The following is a 22,815-nucleotide window of genomic DNA, read 5'->3' as shown; positions in this document are numbered from 1 at the left end:
CACCACCACCCCCGCCACACCGCAGCACTGCCTGCCTTACCAGAGAGCACCGCACTCAACGAGCCTGGGAAATTACATCCTTTAATTCCCCTTTAATCTCCATCTTGCATATTTGCTTCTCCCCATTTCATTTGTGCTTTGGGGGTTGCTACAATCCTTGTTTCACCCCAGAGCCACCCTTTGCCAGAAAACTGGTGGACATAACCCACTCCTTCCCCTGGAAACCCACTCCCCCTTTTCAACCCATCCATCTGCCAAAGAGCCTGTAAGGAGTTCAGGATAAATTACAAAAACTAAAAGGGAAGGAGGGACTAAGCATCCTGGCTGGATGACCGGGAGGATGAGCAGCACTGCTGGTAGCGTTGCCTCATCAGGGAACTCATTCAAACAATTCACCTGCTGCTCATAGCCTCATTAGCACAGGCAGTGCAGCGTGAGGAAGGATTTAAGCTGACAGGTTCGTCAGCAATTTTCTTCTAGAAACAGCGCTAATGCAAGCCACCCTTCCAGCCTCAGCCCCCCCGCAGAAACACCGCTCAATGCCATGGGCACGTTTCCACCCAGCCACCGGGTCATTTCTCCAGATTGTTTTTTTTTTAGCCCAAAGGAAACATATAGCATAAAGGAAAAGGAACAAGATTATTTTTTAGCAACTTACTCTCTGCCAATTTCAGTATAAATATTTAGAAACATTCCTCCTACCAGATAACCCGCTGCAGGCCCAAGGATTGCAGCAGTGTAGAAAACAGCTGAAAGGGAAAACAAGCAGTGTGAGACAAATAGCAGCGCTTCAGCCAGGGATGCTGTGGAGAGCTGCTGGTGCCCAGCATCCTCCGCCCCACCGCAGCAGCCCAGTTCCCTCCCGGATCCAGGATGCTCAGCCTCCTGTCGCCCCGTCCCCCTCTCCCTAAGCCACTGAGAAACAAAGCCAGACAGTTTTAACAAGTTTCATCTCCCATTTATGTCCCAGGGAAACTTCTGCATCCATCCTGGGAACTTTTATAGCATAGGGCAGGCAAAATTGATTCAGTGGAAAACCATATTTAGCGGGGTTGTAGCTGGCCCCGCTGCCACATCCTGACCGCCGGCATGACCCGCTGACAATATGCAATGGATTATAGACAGCAGAGGGGTCTGTGCTAATCATGGCACCACTGGCACTTATTCTGGTTTGCTGCTGTGGAGAGATCATCCGCTTGCTGATCTCCTCCTCTCCTTGCCCAGCCTTCTGATCCAACAGCATGGGCAGACTGCTAAATTTTGGAATTGCTAAAAGGTTGTCCCTTTTAGTATTTTCACCAAATAGGACTGCAAGCATTTGGCAATTGCTAAGCGATCAGCGACAGAGAGCAGAGGAGCGAGCCCAGCCTCTTAGCTGTGCTTTGCACCAGCAGCACCTGAGCAGCCCAGCGACTGTCCCTGCTGTGCTGTGGCACTAAGGGGTGATGCCCCCTTGCATGGACTGAGTATGGCCTCATGGCTGTTTGCCAGAGATGCTAATGCCATGCACTGGGGCAGGCTGTGGGGCTCTCTCCAGCTGGCCCCGTGCTGGGAGCCGGAGGCACCCCCTGATCTGCGAGGCATGGCTTGTGGGGGGGGAAAACACCCAGCTGCACTTAACAGCTCCTGCCTGTAAATAATCAAAACCTCCCCAACAGCTGCCTCTTCCCTCTGATTACCACCTTGTCCATTATCAGGAACAAAAGACTGGGAGCACCTCTCCTACAGCTGCTCAGTGTGCCCTGTCCGGTGCCGAGGCAGACGGAGCAGCTCTCCTGCCCATCGCCCGGCTCACGGGCTCCAGCTGCCCCTCCAGCTCAACTCACCAATGTACACAGGGGAGTAGTTAGTCTTGACGTTTTCATCTAAATAGGTGACGCCGAGTGTGTAGAGTGGCGTGGCTCCCATCCCGTGCAGGAACTGCCCCAGCATGAAGACGAACCTGTAGCTGGAGAGGCTGGAGGCAGCCTGGGCACAGGGCAGGCTCTGGTTTCCCCCACAGACGCCCACCTCCGCCGCCGAATGTGCCTCGTACTGTCCCGTGGTGAAGTGGGGCAAGGCGAAGAGTAGGGAGCCCAAGCCCATGACCAGCACGCCCCAGCCCAGCCATCGCGGTTTGTGGCCGTTTCCTCCAAAATAGCTGACGAAGGTCAAGCAGACGCATGCCGCGATGTCGTAGGAGCTGGCGATCAGCCCGCTCTGGTAGCTACGGAGGTCGAAGCGTCGCTCGATGGAAGTGATGACCGTGTTGATGAAGCCGTTCACTGTCATGCCTTGCAGGAAGGAGGCCACACAGAGGAAGAACAAGACGCCCTTAGAGGTGTTACAGAGCTGCAAGCATCTGGGGGTGAACCCCCCCCAGCCACACGCCAGTTCCTCCCCTTCGGCCGACACATATTTAATCCCTTCGTTGAACTGGGTCTCCTCGTCCCCTGGGGTGGCGGAGCAGAGGGGCTCGGCGCACGAGTCGGCAGGGCTGCGTGCGCCGGAGGATGCGGTGCCGTTGCTCAGTGCAGTGCCGCGGGGCTCCCGCCCGCTTGAGGCATCGAAGGTCCGGCCGGGCTTGCAGGGAGGAGGGGATGGGCAGGAGAAGTCGAGTGTCTGAGCAAAACAAAAGCCATTCTCTGCAGTTGAATTCTGTGGCATTGCCATGAAGGGGAACACGGAGCCTTGGCAGGTCGAGGTGGGGCTGGTGGCCAGGATGGCTTTGTGGGGCGGTGAGGACCTGCTGATCCGGGAGATGCAATTTTCGGCGCTCACATCCGTAGGGAGATGGTGAAGGTCTGAGCCAGGACCGCTCTGATCTGTAAAGAGAGAATTTTCACATGTGCCTTTTATAGAACCATGCTCAAAACCTGCTCCTTTCTTTTTCTGTTTGCTTTTTTCATGAAGTATTAGCACGCCGCTGTGCAGTTCAGCTGGCTGCATACCCTCCACCATGGGGTACCTTGGTACCTCGGTTATCGGGGCAACATGAACATTATAGAAAAGAACAAAACATTCCAGAGCACTAAAAAAAACCCCAAACAACCACCTCTAAAGGCAGTCTCCCTGCCATCTGAAGCCCCTTAGCCCTCCTCTCAAGAAGCCCCTGGTTCGACAGCAAGACCCTCACCTCCGTCCCTCTCCTTCCCCCCGCAGAGAACACCGTGCACAGCTACAAGTTTCCCACTGCTAAAAGTCCTTTGGTCTCTCTTTCACACTCTGCCAATAATAGTTTATAATTATCCTGAAAAGTTTCCACAGTCAGATTGATTTTATTCCAAGCCCTCGGATCTGTTTACAGCTATTCAGTAAAATCCTTTCTACAACTAATTAGACTACGTGCCATTTCAGAGCGAGCTGGAGGGCAGAGGCAGCTGACTCTAACCTGATTACTGATGCAGACTGCCTTCTCCCAACCGGCTCCGGTGTACTGCAGCACCTGATCGTGCCAGCAACCGAGGGTATGTTTTCTCAAATGCCTTGGCTGAAATACAAATGATGAAAACAGTAAGGTTCTCCCTTGAACAGAGGTCTTCAATTCACAACAAATGCGCGGCAAGCACTGTTTTCTTAGAGAGCAGCCTCAAAGCATCCTGTATTTCCCAGTATTTTTTTGCCACTATCAGTTCAAGACGTTCCTATAAAAACTTTTGAGAGATCGATCAGCCTCATCAGCAGGGAACAGGACAAAAGGGCATTTGTTTCCCCAATAAAGTGAACTGTGTTCAGATGGTTGTAACCGGGGAATATTGCAGCCTTTGGTGAAGAAGTGAATACTCACCTGTGTGTTTCTGGAAAAACTTACTGACATTTGGCTGGTAGGTAATCACGTGCACGAGCACCAGCGCGCTGCCCTGTACTGGCAGCTCTTGCTGGTGCCAGGGCAGGAGGACTTGGCAGAACGTGATGCTCAGAGCAGCACTAAGGTCCTGCTCCCACCCCAGAAGGGCAGAGGGCTGACCACACACGTAAGCAAATTTTAAACAGCCAGGTCTGGTCCTTAAGGCAAGTTAAACAAATAGGACCCACCTTTTGTTGGCAAATAATTCCATCTCAATTACCCTGTCTGGGGAACGGAGTGTGCAGAATATTCCAGGGTCCAGATTTTAGTAGGAATTTGATGACAGCGCAGGGGCAGGGGGAGCTGGCAGCCAGAGGGGCACTGCTTGCCAGGTCCACCCTAGACTCCTTCAGGTAACTTCTACTTTAGCTGGCCGAATGCAGCACAGGGTAACTTTGATGTGTAAATGCAAAACACTAACTGCAGGGATTGAAATTTTGCTGCAGAGACAGACTGTTGCAATGTGTTGGCACAAAAAAGTTAATGCCTTGGAAGCAAGGCTGTATTTTTTCCACTTTTTTGTCCCTCCAATGTTCTTATGACTCTTAGAGCTTTAAATCTGTTTCCTTGTCTTTGGATGCAATATTGGAAACAATAAATAAGACTGGTTTAGCACTCCAACTTTATTAAGGTCAGAAGTGATTATCAAGTACTGGATCAGGCTCTAAGGGGTGGAAATGTTCACGTTCGTGTAAATCAACCGTGCCTCCTGCACAGCAGCTGGGTGACTTCAGCTGCACGCTTTCCTTATCAAACATAAGCCTGACATTACATTTGACTGAGCCTGTAAAGAAGGTTGCTTGGCTGGGGACTGAGTTTGCTATCACGGATTTCTGCAGACCGAAAAAGCCCACCTCTGTGAGTTAGCTGCTGAGAGCAGGAGCCAAAGGCTCCCAAAGTGGCACACCTTGACCCTGGAGGAAACAATCCTACTGCCTCTTTACCAGCACTGGGATATCTCCCTTGACACTTCATGAACATATATTGATATTTTGCTATTTCATGGGTCAGGAAAGAGACTACATCTTTTCATTAAAGTTTTTTTCTCCTTGAAGCAGAAGAAAACTCCTTGAAAACCAGGTGGTCACACCATCCTCCCCTTCAGCTTTGGTCACCTCCAAGCTCTACTTAACAGCAAACACAGGGTGAAACATTTCCAAGAAATCAGCCAGCCTCTCCCCCAAGCAGCAGATGTTTCCCCACACACAGAAGCCTTCTCTGCCCCCAGAGCCCACGTCCTGGCCACCTCCCCGATGGCCCTGGGCTAACGACTTGTGCCCATGTGCTGTGGGCTGGAAGCCTACCCCTGCTCGCTGCTGTCCACCAGGCTCTTCTCACCCCAAAGTATTTATAAACTGGCAGTGACACATCCACTGGGAATGTTCACTTTCAGAGGAGCCATATGGCACTTCAGAGGACAAAATACAATCTTTAGGGAAAAAAACCCAACCAACTTCACGCATTTCCTAATCATTCTTATTCATCTAAGCCATCCATTTATTGCTTCCCATTCATCTCTCTTTTTAATGACTCAGCTGGTGATTTCTTGCTTACATTGAATCAGTCCCAATGCTATTATCTCACAGCTATAGATTTACTCATTTTGCTGCAAGATTTTAACTCTTTTTTTTTTCTCACTGTGCAGCTGCTTCCAGACTGCCAACATCACCACGTCAACACAACAAAAGTAGCAAGGCAATGGAAGTGTATGATTTGTATTTCGTGATGAAATCTGTAGACTACCCCCCTCCCCAATACTTAGCATTAAATCAATAGTAAAACTTACAAGCTTTTCATCAGGTGATCATTTAAAAAGTCACAGGACCAGTCACAGTGTCTCCGCCAAGGACTGTGATTAGATTAATGTTACAAATTAACTCATAACTGACATGCAAAATAATCCTATTTGCTGAAGCATGCCCAATAATAGTTAATCTTCCCTTTTATTCTATGGTTCTTGACTTTTATAGGGCATTATTGTGGCAAATAACATCTATTCATAACTTCTGCTTTCCATAGCTGAGCACGGTTTACGGTTTATGAGCAGACTTAATCATTTTTTCAATTCTATGGCACACATGGAGATATTTGCTAAGGAAAAGGAATGAGGGATTAAAAATGATGAGAAAGTGTACTGCAAACCAGGGAGGAGCAGCCCCCGGCAATGCTTGGTGGCTGCGCGGGGCAGCCTCAGTTATTCTCCTTGACACGTGAGTCAGCCCAACCTCGCCAAACAAATAATGTTGAATTTGGGAAAGTCCACATCCCAGTAGCAAGATCATGTTACTCCAGAAAGGGACAAATTCATCTAGGTTTGTACATTTAATTTCTCATTCTAAATTTTTCTTGGGTAGTTTGGCATCAGTGGATTATCAGTATTACTTCTGTCATGGCTGATAAACACCCTATGGATCAAGTGTAATCCACTTGCTGGTTTAGGAGTGAGGAAGTCTCCCAGAAGTGAGATAAACCCACGTCCCAGTCCTGTGAACAGGGCTTGTCCTCAGGGTGCTGGTTCAGTTAAAGGGAGATAAAGCATGGGGTGATCAGGTTGTTCATGTGCAACATTGAGTTGTTTTCCTGGCAGCTGAGGAACTTTAGCCATCTCACACAAAGTGTGAACCTTGCATTTTTTAGCATGCTTTTAAAAAGCATCCCTTTGGTTCAGCAATACAGAGGATGCTGCTGTTGCCAGGAGCAGCCTCGGGACCAGCCTGGAGCCTTTTGTAAGCAATTCCTACAGGAACGCCATTGTCCTGCACACATGGAAACGTTTCAGGAATGAGAAACACACCTAAGGAGCAGGCAGCTGGCCATGCACCCAACACTGTGCTCCTGTGCTCGCCAGCAGTGCTGCAGGGCCAGCTGAAGTGCAGGGGGCAGCGGCAATGCCCTGGCCCACCCCTCATGTTGGAGACGTGGGTTTGTGTGCTTAGTCCCACTGGAGTCTGAAGCATGGAAGGCAGCAGTAGAAATTGGCTTTAAATTATCACATGAGCAAGTACACATTTATAATTAAATAAATTCCAAGTAGTAAAGCTTAGCACTCACAAATCCTTTCTGTGTTTTCCAAGCACTTCCCATTCGCCAGCAAATTAATGCAATAATATGCGAGAAATCAGGAAGGTGGCTTGGATAATTTTCAATTAGCTGTTTGAAAATGCTTTGAAGATAAATCTACCCAGATTTTCTGTGCTTACTTATTTGTTCCAGCTTATCTGTGCAAATACAATTGGCTGCAGCTGCCTTAGACCATCTTTAAAAACCTGCAGCTCCAACGCACAAAGCAGATTTAACTGGACTGCTATATTTTGTCATAGCAAAAGATTAACAAGACAAAAGGTTCTTTTATGCTATAATACCCAGCTCCCTCTCCCTCATGTCACTCTTGCTTTAACATCTTTTTCCTACCCATAAGTTTGATGAACAGTGAGAAGGCTTTCGCGCTGGCACAGCACCGTGCTCTCCAGCCACTGTTACTGCCCACAGAGCTGGTGTCTCTGTGCCTCTTCCAACACGGACACACCACCAGCACTTTCCCAACATCTAGTCTTGCCCACAGCATGGCGTTATTTTCCATCATTTAGATTCTTACAACCTGTTTAAGGGCATTCAATATTCAGGATAACGTTTCTGCATGAGCCATTAGTCAGCTTTTCCCAATTACCAGTTAGTTCCTATAGCTATCCCTTCTTTGTTGCCATGCAGAAGATACAGATTCAGGCAAAACCTCTATGATATATAAAACAAAGTGAGCAAAACCCAAATGAAGAATACAAGACACAATTCTTTGCTGCTTCTAAAGATAGAAGCAATAAAAATGCCAAAAAATGCAACATCCTGTGTTACACAATGCAAGGATGCTGACTACAGGGTAAATATAACAGAATAATGCTGTCATCTACCATGGTTCACTTTTTCTATCTCTTCATCATTTCTTCTCAAAAGAGAACTTAGTCTTTTTCATACCCCTGGTTTCATCACTATGAAGGCAAAAACAAAAAAGGGAAATCCAGAGGAAATGATACCATGAAACTCTGTGGAAGCCTTACCACAAAAAGATGGATTTGGCACAAATAACATGAGGCCCTTCCACTGTAGGTGGTGTGCTGATAAAATTTCTGCATCCTTCTCCTAAACAGAGGGCAACAGTCATTGCTGGAGCAGCAAAGCCTTTTCACAGGCTTTTCTCTTGCATCACTGCTGGATAACAGCCTTTTCATTGAGATACCTCCTTCATCTGGCTTTTTTTTTTTTTTTTTTTTTTTTAACTTCCACTGAATGACCGATTCATGCAGTACACCAAGCTGCACTCCTCTTGCAGGGTATCAGGAATCCATTTTTGGCTTGATCATAAGAGCAAAAGCAGAAACACAATTGTGCTTGGAGTCAGGACTATTTATACCCTAACTCGGACCACTACCCTCCTTTCTACTGTCAACCATTCCACACACCTAAAGAAACGCGCACATTTCCACACTCATTCTTTTTCCTTAGAACACCTGCCATGCCTGTGCTAGTGCAGACTGCGAGGCACCATTCCCTCAGGGGGTCTTAATGCCTTTTTCCTTTCAAATCAATCAAATAGATCAATATTTGGAGATGAAATACAAACCTTAAAACCCTGATTCCTGCCATAGCATGGGAAGAAATCTATACGAAACCCTGGGGCACGCTGCCATGCTGCAAAGGGAGGGATGTTGCAGGGGGCACAGCCTCCATGTATCCTTTCCACAAAGGGGGTTGGAGATCAACATCCAAATTACCTAGTACTTCACTTTTTCCTGAGACAAGGTTGCCTTCCAACCCCTCTTCTGCACAGTAAGTGGATTTTCAGGGGGAAATCACGTACCACAAGGTCATACTGCTCCAGCAGCCAACAACAGCCTTTAGCTTGAGGTTTCTATGACAAATTCTCCAGCTCAACCCTACGTTGGTGGGCTGGATGCCCACCCCTTTCCCTCTCCAACCAGACAACACAGAGCTGAAGGGAGCACATGAGAAGAGCTAAATGCATCACAGAAGAAGAAACTTGCTGATCATCAGCATCCCCTGCAACAGTTGGCATCCTCAGCGAGCACAAGGGCACATGAGCCCGTGAGATGGGCAGAGGGTGGAAACACTGCGTCAGGCCTGAGGGACACAGAAACTACAGGAAGGATTCAGCTGAGGGAAGAGCGTTTCCCACACAAGCCCACTCTTTTTCCAGATCAGCAAGTAACAGCTTCCCTGCACAGCCCCTGGAGCACAAACTCAATGGTGCAGACCGCTTAGCCTGGATCTTGTTTAACGTTCAGCGATGCCCTCTAATCCTCTTAGGTATTAGTCTTGAGATTCCTGCCAAGCACAGGAACAGCGCAGCCTCCCAGACAGCACTTCAATGAACTTGCTGCTTGAAACAGGACATTTTGCAAAATACGGTACAACTCCAGCTGTTCATTTTCACTTAACCTCAGATTAGCACCTAGGAAGTCACTACAGCATGCAAAATGCAAAGTTAAATGACCCTGATTTCTACGTCACAGGTGACTCCCTAGGAAGTCATCCTGCATTAAGACTGGGATTTCTCTCTCTTAATTACTTGTTTAAAGTTAAGTACCTAATTTGAGTTAGACATTCCTATTGTGTCTCTGTTGCCCGCTGCAAGGAGATCATCACATTCAGGTTATCTACAGCCCTCAAGCCATAGAATCCTAGAATGGTTTGGGTCGGAAAGAATTGTAAAGACCATCCAGTCCCACCCCTCTGCCCTGAGCAGGGACCCCTCCCACCAGCCCAGGTTGCCCCCAGCCCCGTCCAGCCCGGCCCTGAACCCTGCCAGGGACGGGGCACCCCCAGCTGCTCTGGGCAGCCTGTGCCAGTGCCTCGCCGCCCTCACAGGGAAGAATTTCTTCCTTATATCTAATCCAAACCTACCCTTTCAGTTTAATGCCGTTCCCCCTTGTCCTGTCGCTACAGGCCCTCGTAGATGCCCCTCTCCAGCTTCTTGTCAGCCCCTTTAGGTACTGGCAGGTGCTGTAAGGTCTCCCCAGAGCCTTCTCCAGGCTGAGCCCCACCAGCTCTCTCCGCCTGTCTGCACAGGGGAGGTGTTGCAGCCCTCAAGCCCTCTCCCATGTCTCCACAATCACTATTTGGTGTGTCACTAAATCACACATTACTGCAGATATGATCTGTAGCAAGAACAGGCACATAATCATATTTCTGTTGGATTAGCCAAGCATATTACCCCGAGCTTATTCTGGCCTCACATTGGCTACCACAACACAAACACTATTTGATCTAGCACAAAGCCAGATGGTGCAAAAATTAACCCTTTCAGCACAAACCTGACGTGGTACAAGGGAGTTCGGACAAGATCAGTGCCCCGGCTCATGCAGCTGTAGGATGTCTGATGGTACTTGCAGCCTCTAAGTTTCCCAACACCAAGTACTCCCCCACCTGCCCTGCAAAGAGGAGCTAAACAAAAGCCCCATCCTTCATCGCATTTCATCCACTTAGAAAAAACACATCAGCTTGCCGTTAATTTGCATGTGATCATGCAACACCCTAGATCTTGAAACATCATCGTATATTTTGGGATTTCTTTGAAGAAGGCATGTCCCTATTGTGTAATCAAGGGGAAACGATGGGCACTTTCAAAGGGGTGACTTCACTGTTGAACACAAAAATCCCAAACCAGTACCATAACCACAAGCTACAGTGACAGCAAGGGTAGGAACCCAAACCCAGAAGGGATGAGATCAGCACGCTGGCAGTATGCAGGGCTGCTGACCACTGCCACCAAGGATGGGCAGGAGAAGCCAAGCTGAAACAACACCTTCCTTAGAAACCTCAGATATATTTCAGCAGCGAGCCCTTGTGCTGCAGGTTCCTCCAGCGGTTACAGCAAACAGCTCGTCTAGAAAGGACTGAAAATCTCAAGGCACAACCGGCTGCCAATGGGCAGGTATACCTCGGCTGTGCTGTCCTCGGCTGCCCGCTCCTTCCAGGGCTGGCTGCACCCAAGTAAATAAAAATCCCCCCTGACCGAAAGAGGTGAGACCTCACCGACTCCTTTGAGAGATGCTGGCACGCTAGAGCAATACCGTTCTGCATTAACAGGCCCCTGTAAGAAACCCAGCTCGGTGTGAAACAGCAGCCCCATACGCACACATCAACGCACAGGCTAACGCATGGAGAAGGGGCACGCACAGGCACCGCATGGTTTGCAAGCCGCGCACGCCTCTCACCAGCCATTCGTTCTTACTGCCAGGCAGCAAATTGCTGCCAAATGGTGTTTCTTCCTGAGATAAACGAATAAACAGGCTGATAACGTGCCCGTTGCCAACGCAGAACATCTGCTGCGACTCAGAGGGGATCGCTGTCCATGTGCGATGGGGTGATGGCTTCTACTCTGTACCCACCCCCACCTCCCCTTTTCCCGCATGCAAGGAATCATGGCCTTAGACAGCTGCCACTAGAGGATAGATTCACCTGAAAAATCTGCAAACTGCCTTCAAGGGATCCCTGCTTCCACCCACCAGCACAGCGGGGTTTCCATTTCTGCCTCAGAAACTTTTTAATTGTCCTTGGTGAGGACTTGCCTGCATCCCACAGCCCCCAGCAAGGTGCCAGGAGAAACGGGCACGGCAGGATAACCTCCCTCTTGGTTATCAGCTTGAACGTGGTCACTGAGGGTGGATTTGTGATCAAGGTACTCTAAGAAATGATGGGCCTGATCCCACCCACTGCAGCTTACTCGTGAGCAGGGTTTGCTCACACAAGGCATTCAAGCGGGGTTCTTGAGGTTGCTCACAGAAAGTAAAAGGTAATTCAAGGCAATAAAAATCAGCTGGCTTGTGGTGGTAGGCGAAGAAATCTTTTTTTTTTTTTTTAATTGAAAAAAGGCAATATTTTAAATTTTAAATTATTTTAAAACAAGAAGATGGGAGACGTAGTCAGTGTAGACCACAGGCTGGATGCCCACTTTTCACTTCTAATCCAGTTTCTTCAGCATCTTAAAAAACTCTTTCAAAGGTTTGCTGCCAAATAAGAGGAAAATACGCAACACCAAAGGGATCACAGGTCAAGCAAGGTTATGGCGGACTCCAGAAAAGGCTAATTCAGTTGTAAACAAGACCCACATCTGGCTCGAAGGATCTAAATCCTCCACGAGACTGAATCCACCCAGCAATACAAAGACAACCATAAAGTTGCTTTGAAAGCACTGTGAGGAAATCCCTTTTCTGGGGGAATTCTTATGCTAACATAAAGCTCCATGGCATCTTCCCCATCCTGGATTATGCTGAAGTGGCGCAGGATCAGATCAGTCATGGGGGAAGGCGTTAGCAAGCCCTTCCAGCTAAGGCAAAGCAGAGCAGCCTTGCAGCTGCTCCAGCTTGCAGCCAGGACAAGGGCTGAGCTTCTGTTTTCTACGGGGCTTTTAAAGCAAAACAAATCTTGAATTACATTTTCAAATCTGATTTATATGACAAGCTACAAAGATTGATGCAGTTTTCCAAGGAGAGGATATGAAAGAACAGAAAATCTGAAAGAGTCCATGTCCTTCAGATGTTTTGGGGACTTTTTATTTGTGTTGTGGGTTGGTATCATTTATTAGGAACTCTAGAATCTTTTTTGTTTTTTAATATCTTAATGCCATCTAGAAAAACAAACTCCTATCTCATAGCATACCCAAGGCACTTGAATTCACAAATATGAAACCATAGCTATAAAAGTGCCAAAAAGTACTTTTTCTTGGATTTTTTCCAGCCAGGAACATTGCAAAGTCAAGGTATTTTTGGGGGGTGGGGGAGGGGGGGGATGGAGAAAAGTGGTTGGTCTTGCTTTCTCAATATGAAAATGAGTCCCTAACTCCTTCAAACCCCTGGACGACAGTTAAACAAAGCTTGTCAGCATTGCATTTTCTTCTTGAAGCAACCAAGCCAAGCTGTGAGAATTCAAATGACTAGAGATTTTTGATGCCATACAGCAATACACTTTATCCATTAACAACAGCAATCAAATTCAGTTTTAGTGGAACTATACACGTGTCAGTGCAACAGCACAAGAGAAGAAATGGGACTAGTGCCTTCACTGCTCCAAGAATTTCTAAAACTTCTGGAAAGGCTCAGCACTTTGCCAAACGAGGCGAACAATAGCGTATTTCCCACCACTAACATATTCCCATTGCTCAAGCTCATTTACAGTCTAAGAAGTGGAATGACATTATTTTTGACAGCAGCAACACAGTAAGTAGTACCCTAGATTTAGGGGCACTTCTGCCTGAAGAGAGATTTAAGGTTAGAATAACATTACTCTATTAATATTAAACACTCCACTGCCTCATCTCATGCTTTCTGCTGCACCAATGAGGGGTCTGATGCAAAATCTATTCAAGTTAGTGGCCCACTTGTCTACAATCACTCATCACAGCTACCAAAGTAGGGTGGATGCTTTTGTCTGGGATTCATAAACCAGATGAAGTCCTTGACCTCTCCCAGAGAATTTTTCCCAGAAAGTGTTTGCAGAAACTCTTTGTTCTCAAATCCTCCAGTTCAGCATCACCACTCGTGCACCAGGAGGTCACTCAAGGCCAAGACGGAACAAAACTAATTATATTGTAGGGAGGTCTAGCAATAAATCAGTTTTGAAAAGGGAAAGGAGAGTGGCTCCAGGGTAGGAGCAGCTCTTGCATCTCGAGAGGGTTGGGGTAGCTGGGGAACCTGCCGAAACCTGGGGGCAGGGAGAGCCGTGCTGCCACCGACCCTTCGGGCACAGCCCCGGATCCTGCCAGCGTGCTCTGGGCTGTCACCGCCCCCAGATTCTGCTTCTCTGCACAAGGATCAGCCCCTCACTCAGCCAAGATAACATGTTTTTCAAACGTGCAAGGGAAGCACAACACAGTTCAGGGTAGCCATTGAAACCAAGACCAGAACGCTGACCCATTTCAGGGCAGCCCACAGCCGAGACAGCCTGCGCACGCTGAACAACTCCTGCACGCTGCTTTAACACAGTGACCTTGGGTTATTAAGCATAAAATCCAAAGGGGCAGCCTTTCCCTTGAAATCCCGCTCAGCATCTCACTAACCCACCAGCAACAGGCTGTCAGCTCTGCTAAGAAGTTGCAGGGTCTTGCAAAGCTTTTCCACCGTCCACTGTTGCATTAATGGGATTCTGCAAGACGCGAATATCCCAGGCTCCGAGTCACCAACTTACAGGCAGCAGCTCAAGGGGCCAGGGGAGGTTTACCCAAATGGCAAAGCAGAACATTTGGCAATTTGGCACGTGAGCACCTTCTCCTGTGGGTTGGGAGCAAGCCCGTAGGCAAAGGCAGGTTGTGGGGCTTGATACGCTCAGTTAAAATAAAGGAAAGCAAAACAAGTGCTCAGTGATGCTTTTTGGGGTGGACTGAGCAAAACAAGCAGAGTAAAGCGGAGCCATGATTCCCTTTTTGTGCTACTGCGGGGTATAAAGCCCCGAACTGGAGAGCAGGATCCTCCCCAGCACAGTCCGTGCTGCAAAAGACAGACTCAAAACCAGCTTCAAGCTGCCTCGAGGAGTTCACGGTTGGAAATCATGAGGCACTGAGCAGCTGGATGCTGATCTCCCTAAGCCGGTGGATATTTCTTTTGTTAGTGGCTGATCCCATCTTCCCACTTGCCTGCAAATCTCTAATCTCCGTAAGGATTCCTAGTAAGCACTTGCTCAGGTAGTTCCCGGTTTTGCTGGCCAAGATATTTAGCCCTCGCAGGAATCGCTGCTTCCCACCTCATTTACCATCCCAGGGTCAGGCTTAACTTTTTCGCCACTGTCACTTGGTGGGTTTTCCCCACGTGTAGAGCAAGTTAAGGTGAATTAGTGGTGTGGCTATTTCACAGAGCTTCAGGGGACACTGTCACGCCTGGACAGGCTTGTGGCCGGCTGGTGTGGCCCATTGTGGCTCTGGCACGTCACAGCAGGGCAGGTGGCTGTGGTCTGTCCCCCCAACTCGCCCGCTACACAGGGCTGCTGCTTCACTTCCGATCATTTTCGGTAGCCTGCAAACTAGACCTCTTTGCATATAAATAGCTACAATATTTTTTTTCCTGTCATTATTTGACTAACCCTCTCCCCCCGTCTCATCATTTCTTCATTCTTTTTCTCACGTTTACAACCGCTCACGGCATACCTCTCTAAAGATCTCCTCTGTGTTCATCCCCCCTCAAATATTAATTTAATATGTGTTTTTACAGCTAAGTGGCACGACAGAAAGTGGGAGCCCAGAAGTCAAAAAAAAAAAAAAAAAAAAAAGGTGCCAGAATGGGATAACTTCATGTTTGCAGTGTGTTGCCTGGTAAAACCGACCAGCCTATAAAATGTTCACACAAGAAACTCATGTCATTAATGCCCGCTTGTGCCTTTTGAGCTCTCAGAATCAAAAAACCACGTTTTTATTAGAACGTTGGTTTTGATTTGTATCATCTGAACAAATAGGTTAGTAAAAGGAATATAGGTCAGGTGCTGAAAGTGCTGTGATCCCAGCTCTTCCTTCTCCAACTTCAGTTCCTACCCACCCTCTCAAGTCAGGGACCATTTTACCATCAGCATCCTTTCTAATTGTTGTAAGGATCACTTTGCCCTGCCACTTTACTAGCTTTTCTTATTTCCCACCTTTTCCCTGCATCTTTTTAATTCCCCATAGAAAGGCAAGGTCTTGATAAAAGGAAAAAAAAAAAAAAAAACGGAAAAAAAACCAAACCACGGTGATTCAGCCCTAACCAATTTCAGTTACAAGACAGTAATACCGGTCGTGAAGCATCACCAGCGATGTCTTGCAAATGGAAAATCTGAAGGAGTGTGACTGTTTTGGTGCCTCTCCCCGCCTCCCCCACTTGGCACCAGACGGGCTCTTCCCGGCACGGACCCCCCGCTCCTGCCACCAGCCCCCCGAGCCCACCCCACAGCCCGCACGCCGGGGCCGGAGCGCTGCCTGCCGCCGGGCCCCGCACCGCTCACCCCGGCCGCGACCCTCGCCGCCAGCCCCATCCCGGGGCTTTAACACCCCCCGCGCCCATCCCCGCCTCCCCGGAGCTCCCCGCGTCGCTCCCGCAGACACGTGCGGCACCGCCCGGTAGGTCCCGCCGTGGGGGTGTGCGGGAGGGGGGGCTCGGCCGAGCAGCCCCCCCTTCCCCCCGGCGTGCCCGCTCCGCGCCCCCCGCATCCCGCACCGTAGCGGTACCTGCGCCCCGCGCCGCCGCCGCCCGCTCGCCGCCGCCCCCGCGCTCCCCGCGCCGCGCCGCGGGGCGGGCACCCTGTCCTGACGGACGGGCGCTTCCTCCAATCGGCAGCGGACGCCGGCGGGCAACCGGCCAATGGCGGGGAAACGGAGGGCAAAGCGAAAGTGCGGGTAAGGCAGGCGGTGCGGGGGGCGAGGGACGGCCGGGGGCGGGGGGCGAGGGACGGGGGAGATGGGAGATGGGGGGGGGAAGGTGGGAGTGGAAGGGCAGGGAACGCATCCCGTTTTGGGGGGGGGTGGGGGGGTGGTAAGAAAACGGAGAGAGGGGCGGCAAGGGGAGGATGGGGAGAGGGATGGGGAGAGGGATGGGGAGAGGGATGGGGAGAGGGATGGGGAGAGGGATGGGGGAGTGAGAAGCAACGGGGTAAGGAGGGGCAGGGGCAGCGGCAGGTGCATCTTATGAAAAACGCCCAATTTCCCCCCCCACTGCGCACCTGGGGCCTGGCGGCCCCCAGTCAGGGTTGGGGCTATCCCCCCCCCCCCCCCCCCCCAATACCACCATCATCCCCGGGGTGTCCCAGCCTCCCTGCACCCCCGGAATGCTCAGGGAGAAATTCTGGGATACATCCATGCACCAGACCGAGGGGGAAACGGCGCTGGAAGGAGCTGCATCTGTGGCTGTGGTGGAAGAAAGCAATGGCAGGAATTTAATCTTTACCTCCAGCCATTGCAACGAAGTGGCTGCACGTAAAATAAAAGTACAAGAGCAGATAGATGCATGGGTGTATTTGATCTGGGGCATAGACACAGCTTTATTGGTGCAATATAGGCCTGGTGCTGTCAGGCTGGGCACAGCTGGGTTGATGGTTGCAGAGGCCAGAGCTGAAGGAGAAAAACTGTGGGAACCCACTGAACCCCCTGATTTGCATTAACCCGTCAGTTTGGGCTGCCTTCTCTGCCGTTCGGGGACGTGCTGTCACAGTGGTTTGGTTTATAGGCACAGAAGGGGCCCTCGTGCAGTTACACAAATGAGGCTCCAGACCAGCACCCACACCTGAGCACTCCACACCCTCCAGGACATAAATCACCTGGGCAGGAGGAATCTCAGCACGTGTGACATGTGTGCATGTGTGAGGGTCTAACCGTGCGGCTCTTGCGTGCCTGCCAGTGCAGCTTCTGCAGCCCCCCTTGCATTTCTTATAAGAGCTGTCTCACATCACTTGGGAATTTGGCCTGTTTCTGCATGTTCCAAGATAAATAATTCAGGCACAGTATGTTTAGCTCCATAAAGTGCAATCAGTTCTCCATTATCCAGAGTGCACCGGATAACCTGGGTAATGGAAAACCCCAGCTAACGCTGTGCAAGGCAGCGAGGAGGCCAAAGACACGGCCAGAGGTGCAACATGCAGCCCCAACACTGAGCCCTGCGGTACCCACCTCTGCTGGGTGCAGGGGCAGCGGTGCTGTATCCTTCCTGCGGCTGCTGCCGGAGCTCAGCGCCCACAGGTAACGGAGAGCTGGGGCAGGAGCCGAGGCAGAAGCAGCCCCTGCAGCTCGCCAAGGCTTATCCTGGGCTGTGGCAACCATCGCTGCCTCCTCCTCCTCTGAAGCAGCAGCTCTGGGATGGAGCTGGAAGGTGCTGCTTTTTGTCCCATCCTTGCTGTTAGAAGTGGATGGGCTTCTTGCAGATATTCCTTTCAATTCCTAGGCTAAATTGGGAGCTGCCAAGCAAGCTTTTAAAGCAAAATTGAATGTGGGTGAGCCTGCTGTTTGTGACATGCTGTGGTCAAGAAAACCAGGAAGCATTAGCTCCGTGGCCGCACACTGTTGCTTTATTATATATGAATCGTTTCCTGCACACTGAAGCTACAACATTGTTTTGGCTGATCCTATCCAATCGCTGATGAGTAAGGCCCTGTTTCAATCAGTTTGTATTTTAAATAAATAGGGTGGAAAGGACAACAGATGTGCAAAGGTGAAGCAATGCGTCAAAGGCATCCGAGCTGGGGAAACCCCCAACATTTCCTGTTCAACCATGCCAAGCTGCATTCATTGCTGGCTCCAGCTTCAGGGTGATGCATCCCTGTTCCTCAGCTCTGCTCACTTTTCCATGTACCTTTTGGTCCATCCTGCCTTTGGTGAGCTTGTCCTCAGAGGTGCAGAGTAATTCTTTTAATTTTTGATGATTTTCTGCACAGCATGTCAAAATACATTACCTCTTGGGTGAGGGAGAGGTAAAGAGAGGGAGCTTGTTCTACGGATTTGCATGAGCTAATAGTAACTATGATAACGTGTCCAAGGGAGAAGATGTGGCAAGGACAGAGGTCACCTGGAAAAAATCTGTCTCTTGCAAAAATCTTTAAAAGATGCTGGGCAGTGGCATGGCAAATCAGTCTTGCCATCTCTGCTGATTTGCTTGTGAATGAAAATGAGTCTGACTCAGGGGCAACTTTGTTTTAAACTCCAGTTTTAACGCCCCCAGGGCTCAGCATGAGCTAATGTATGTACAATCTGCTATGTGAGTGGCAGAAGGCCCCTCCACAGCCCGGAGTCTTCCCAGGATTGGGCTTATCCTAAGGATCTTTGAGGCTGCTTTAAGGGATAGGAGAAGCTGGAATTCACTTTTCAAAGCTATAGAAAAGCATGAAATGTGTGTGATGCAATGAAAACTGGAGGAAGCAGGGCGTGGAAAGGATGGGCAAGGTTTGCAGAGCCTAGATGAGCACAGAGTGGAGCACAGGCAGCGTGGCAGGGACCCACGTGCGAGGGTGCTGGGGGCTTGGCATGAACTCGGGCGTGCCTCTCTCCTGGCTCTGCAAATCTGCAAAGGGAGAGGGTGCAACGGGAGCAAAGGGTAAGGTGGTTTGCAAAATAATTAGAAAAGTACTCACCAGAGGGTAGTCCTCATCCTGCTGCAAGCCACAGACGCCTCCAGCAAGGGAGGTGGGAAGGGCGATGGGGAGGCACAGCCCTGTCCCCTGCACTGCTGGGGAAGCACATCAGCTTTCCTTGGCAGCATCTGGCCTAAATCTTCCTCACCTCCACTAGTCTCTTGTCTCAGGACCATCTCCTTTCGCTCCCTTGCCTGTCAAGCTCAGCCGGACTGGATATGGAGCTCTACTAGTGGCAGCTGCTGGTGGTGGCTTTTGTTTTCAAATTGAAGGGGACAAGTTTTTTGCTTGGCTGGGGCTTGGTGATGGGCACAAAAGCTGCTTCTGAAAGGATGGGGCCATCTCTGCCCCTGTCCATCGTTACAGCTGAGAATTACCAGGGCAGTGATGGTAATAAACAATGACAAGGAGACTGGTAATTGTATTAGTAGTATTATTACTAACATTATGGCAATTATATTATTGTTATTATATGGGTTACTGTCTCCTTGGGTTTGGGAGGCTCTGATCATTTTAATTTGACTGAAACCCTGATTTTATGGGTCATGTTAATGCTTGCAGATACACCTGCAGTGATTTTCATTCAGTATTTCACACCGGGATGGATTTATGATGTGTTGTACCTCTGTCAGAAGCTTTGGGAGTGTCAGGAGCTCTGGGCTGCCATTTTTTATAAATCTCCATAAATCATTAAAACTCTGGTTTTAATGAATGCAAATTTAGTGCCACAGAAGGGAAGTCAGTTGGCTGGAGGCGCTCACAGAGCTGGAATCACTCCGTCACCAGCGGCTGTTGAAAGATGTTTCTTCAAGTTCGGTCCTGTGAGCCACATGGGACCTGAGATGATCTGACAGTCTTCGGGCTAAATCTGTGCAGACATGAACCTTATTAGTGCCCATCAAATGAAACTACCCTCATTTTTCCAAGATCCACACAGCTGACTGGTAAAGAAGGGAAATTGTTGTATATTCATCATGTAAAGTCTGGTTCTGGGAACATTCACATTTTTAATATAGTTAAGTATGCATGTATTTACAAGATTAGGTTAACATAATAATAAACATTTTATTTAAAGACATAATGTCTAATACAGATTTCTCATGCCTGAATGATCATTTCCTGATACCACTGTTATAAATACTTCCATGATTCACAACTCCTGTTGCAGAACAAGCAACAAATCTCCGGGAAGGAAGTGCAGAGCTGGATTTTTTTCTAAAAGAAGATCTTTTTTTAGAGTTTTATTATAACTCTAATTTGAGCCAGAAATTCATTCACAGGAAACACATAATAAATAACACATAAAGATGGGATTTTTCAAGAGCAGTGGCTAGTGCTGGCTTATGGTGGGAAATGCACTTCTGAAAATCCTCCCCTGGGATATTTAGCAGACTTTGTGTTATCCTACCTCTGTAAGACCCTATTGGTTTTGCTAACTGGAGCATCAGAATCCATCCTGCTCAGCACTGTGAGCTGCATTTATTATTATGAGAGCAAAGGATCCTGTAAATGAAAGTATGAGGCAGGAGGTTTAAAGCAAACTCATGCCCAGCTCCTGATGAAACAGTGGCAACCGCTGCCAGAGGGCATTGCAGAGCCAGAAGTGTAACTGTGTTCATGGAAGGATTAGACACGTTCACAGGTGACACATGCTCTGGCGGCTGTTAAACCCAATAATCTCCATGCAGACCTCTGGTTTGGGATGTCCCTGAGGTGCTGGTCGCTGGCAGACAGAGTTGTGAGGGGCAGTGATACCTCGCTGCTTGTCCAGCTCTCACTGTCTTCGTAGAGCAGCCAGCAGCAGCACGGCAGTACTGTACTTCGGGGGTATTGGGAACCAATGTGAAGAACTTTGCTGCTGAGCATGTATAAAGTATGATGTGTTAATTTTAAAAGAGGTAAGGGAAAGATGTAGCTTCTCTTTGAAAGATTTCTGAAGAGTCTGAGCTCTTTTTCCTCAGGTCTTTTCCCTTATGTGATGCACAGACACTGCAGCCTTTCTTTCCTAAGATAGAAGTGATTTTTTGCACTCTAGTTGAGTTTTCTTTGAACAAAATATGACATTACATTGGCAAGAATGATGGGAAAGTCCATAGATGGCATTGTCCAAAGAGAAAACATACTGAAGCTCAGTGTAGCAGCTGTAGGTATGTTCCCATAGAGTCCAAACAGTACGTGGCACCCGGCAACTCAGAGTTAGCATCAAGGTCATTTCAGCCTTAGGAGTTAAAAGGGAAATTTTGACTGCGATAATGGGAAGCACAGTATTTTTGTAACTGTTGCTTTTTGGCAGAAAGCGGCCCAGATTAGGAAAGCCACGCCATGGGACTGCATGTTCTGGTACAGGCGAGGCAGGGGTGTCACCATACACACCCCTGGCCACGCTCGGGGTTGGCTCTGCTGCTCCAGGCAGGCTCTCAGCAGCACAAGGGGCTCCTTTCTCTGTGCCATGTGCTGTATTGGGCACAGGAGCTCCTGAGCTGGATGCTGGAGTCCTACAGAAATGCAAACAGTAATTAGGAATAACAATAATTACAATCCAGATTGCTATATGGGTTATGCCCAGCTCCAAAGTTTAAATTCTTGGAGCATAACTCATCTGCTAAGTTTTTATTTAGGAGGAACTATAAATCGTGGCCGGTCTCCTGAGATGAGGGCTAGAACAAGGCACACTGCACCTTACCTTCATGGTTGCTAGACCCAAAGCTCTGCTCTGGGATAAGGATCACCACCTCGGAGAGCTGTGGGTGTGGGTGCAGCTGTGGAAGTCCCCCAGCTTGGGGAGGGAGCGAGGGCAGGGATGTACCCCAATCCCACTTCTCCTCTGCTTGATTCACTGGGGGGAGGGGGGGTGGGTGTCAAAAAGCTATGAAAAATAATGAGAGAGAAACATATCCGATGAGAGCAAATCTTTTGTGGTGTCATGATAGCTCAGAGTTCATCGCTGTGTTCTACCAAGCGGTTGTGCAAACGGGAGCATGGGGAAAATCACCTGTGCTGTGGTCTTTCCTTCTTAGCCGCTTGCTGTGCTTTTGGCACTGTGTCTGATGGGCATATTTACTCTTGATTTAGCAGCAGCACAGACTCCATCATACCAAGGAAAAGCATGCTGAGCTCTCGCAGGGCACAAGTGAAGCAGCAGCATCTCAAATTAGATCCCAGTGGAGCCTGTGGTGTGCAGGAAGTGATGCGTAGCACCAGCACAAAGGTTCGGGCTTTGGCTGGAACAGGGTTGCCATGGTCAACACAGCGTGTTTGTACAGCAAGAGGAGATCATATTCATCAGAGCAACACCCTTCCTCTTTACGTGTGTTTTTGAAGTGTAAATGCCACTGAATCACCCATTTAACACCCCTTCTCTCTGGCCAGGAGACTAGAGAGAGGTTATTTTCATTCACCAAAGGTATTACTTTTTTTTCTTAACAAAACCTGATGAAAAACCATTACAACTGAGGCGTGAACTTTTGATGACTTTATTGCATAATCTTTTCGAAAATTCCTGTTGAACTAACTGAGCCTTCCAATGCTTTTCATTGTTGGCGTAAGATGATGGCACAAATGTTGCTCCAGATCTCAGGTACTGTGCTACTTGCTCTGCCCAATCCCACCTGAAGCTTTTGGTGAATGTTGCCATTGCAGTGTAATGAAGCACAGGTGCTTATTTGCAGTGATATTATCTGCCCATATGATGTGGGAGATGGTCATAAGCAGCACGTGTTTGTGAAGAATATATTCCAGCATGATATGTAGCATACTTAGCGGTATTGGAAAGATTTCCAGATAGCTATTGATTTTCCAGTCCTGTAATTAGTTCAGAGATTACAAACATAGAAAATATTGCTCCAGAAATTGATTTTTTTAATTGTTCATAGCACCAAAATGATGGTGTGACTGCGAAGCAC

The 22,815-nt window shown here is 48.7% G+C and overlaps 1 protein-coding gene across 2 annotated transcripts in view; it reads right to left on the bottom strand.

Moving 5' to 3' along the window:
• The window catches only part of SLCO4A1 (solute carrier organic anion transporter family member 4A1), a 28,615-nt gene extending 12,535 nt beyond the window's left edge, over positions 1-16,080 (bottom strand). Inside the window, exons 1-3 of one of the 2 annotated variants that reach the window (XM_055722881.1) lie at positions 16,026-16,080; positions 1,827-2,804; positions 659-749 (exon numbers count right to left, since the gene is read on the bottom strand). In XM_055722881.1, coding sequence (XP_055578856.1) covers positions 659-749; positions 1,827-2,652 — 917 coding nt within the window. In that variant the 5' untranslated portion in view covers positions 2,653-2,804; positions 16,026-16,080. Of the gene's footprint in view, positions 1-658; positions 750-1,826; positions 2,805-3,115; positions 3,167-16,025 lie in introns of those variants that run through there. The other variant, XM_005445023.3, reaches the window with a different exon arrangement.
• Positions 16,081-22,815: the final 6,735 nt, after the last annotated feature.

Source organism: Falco cherrug, chromosome 10 (assembly GCF_023634085.1).
Source record: "Falco cherrug isolate bFalChe1 chromosome 10, bFalChe1.pri, whole genome shotgun sequence".
Classification (NCBI taxonomy): domain Eukaryota; kingdom Metazoa; phylum Chordata; class Aves; order Falconiformes; family Falconidae; genus Falco; species Falco cherrug.
Note: the sequence above shows the minus strand (reverse complement) of the source record. Positions and strands in the feature narration are given on the sequence as shown.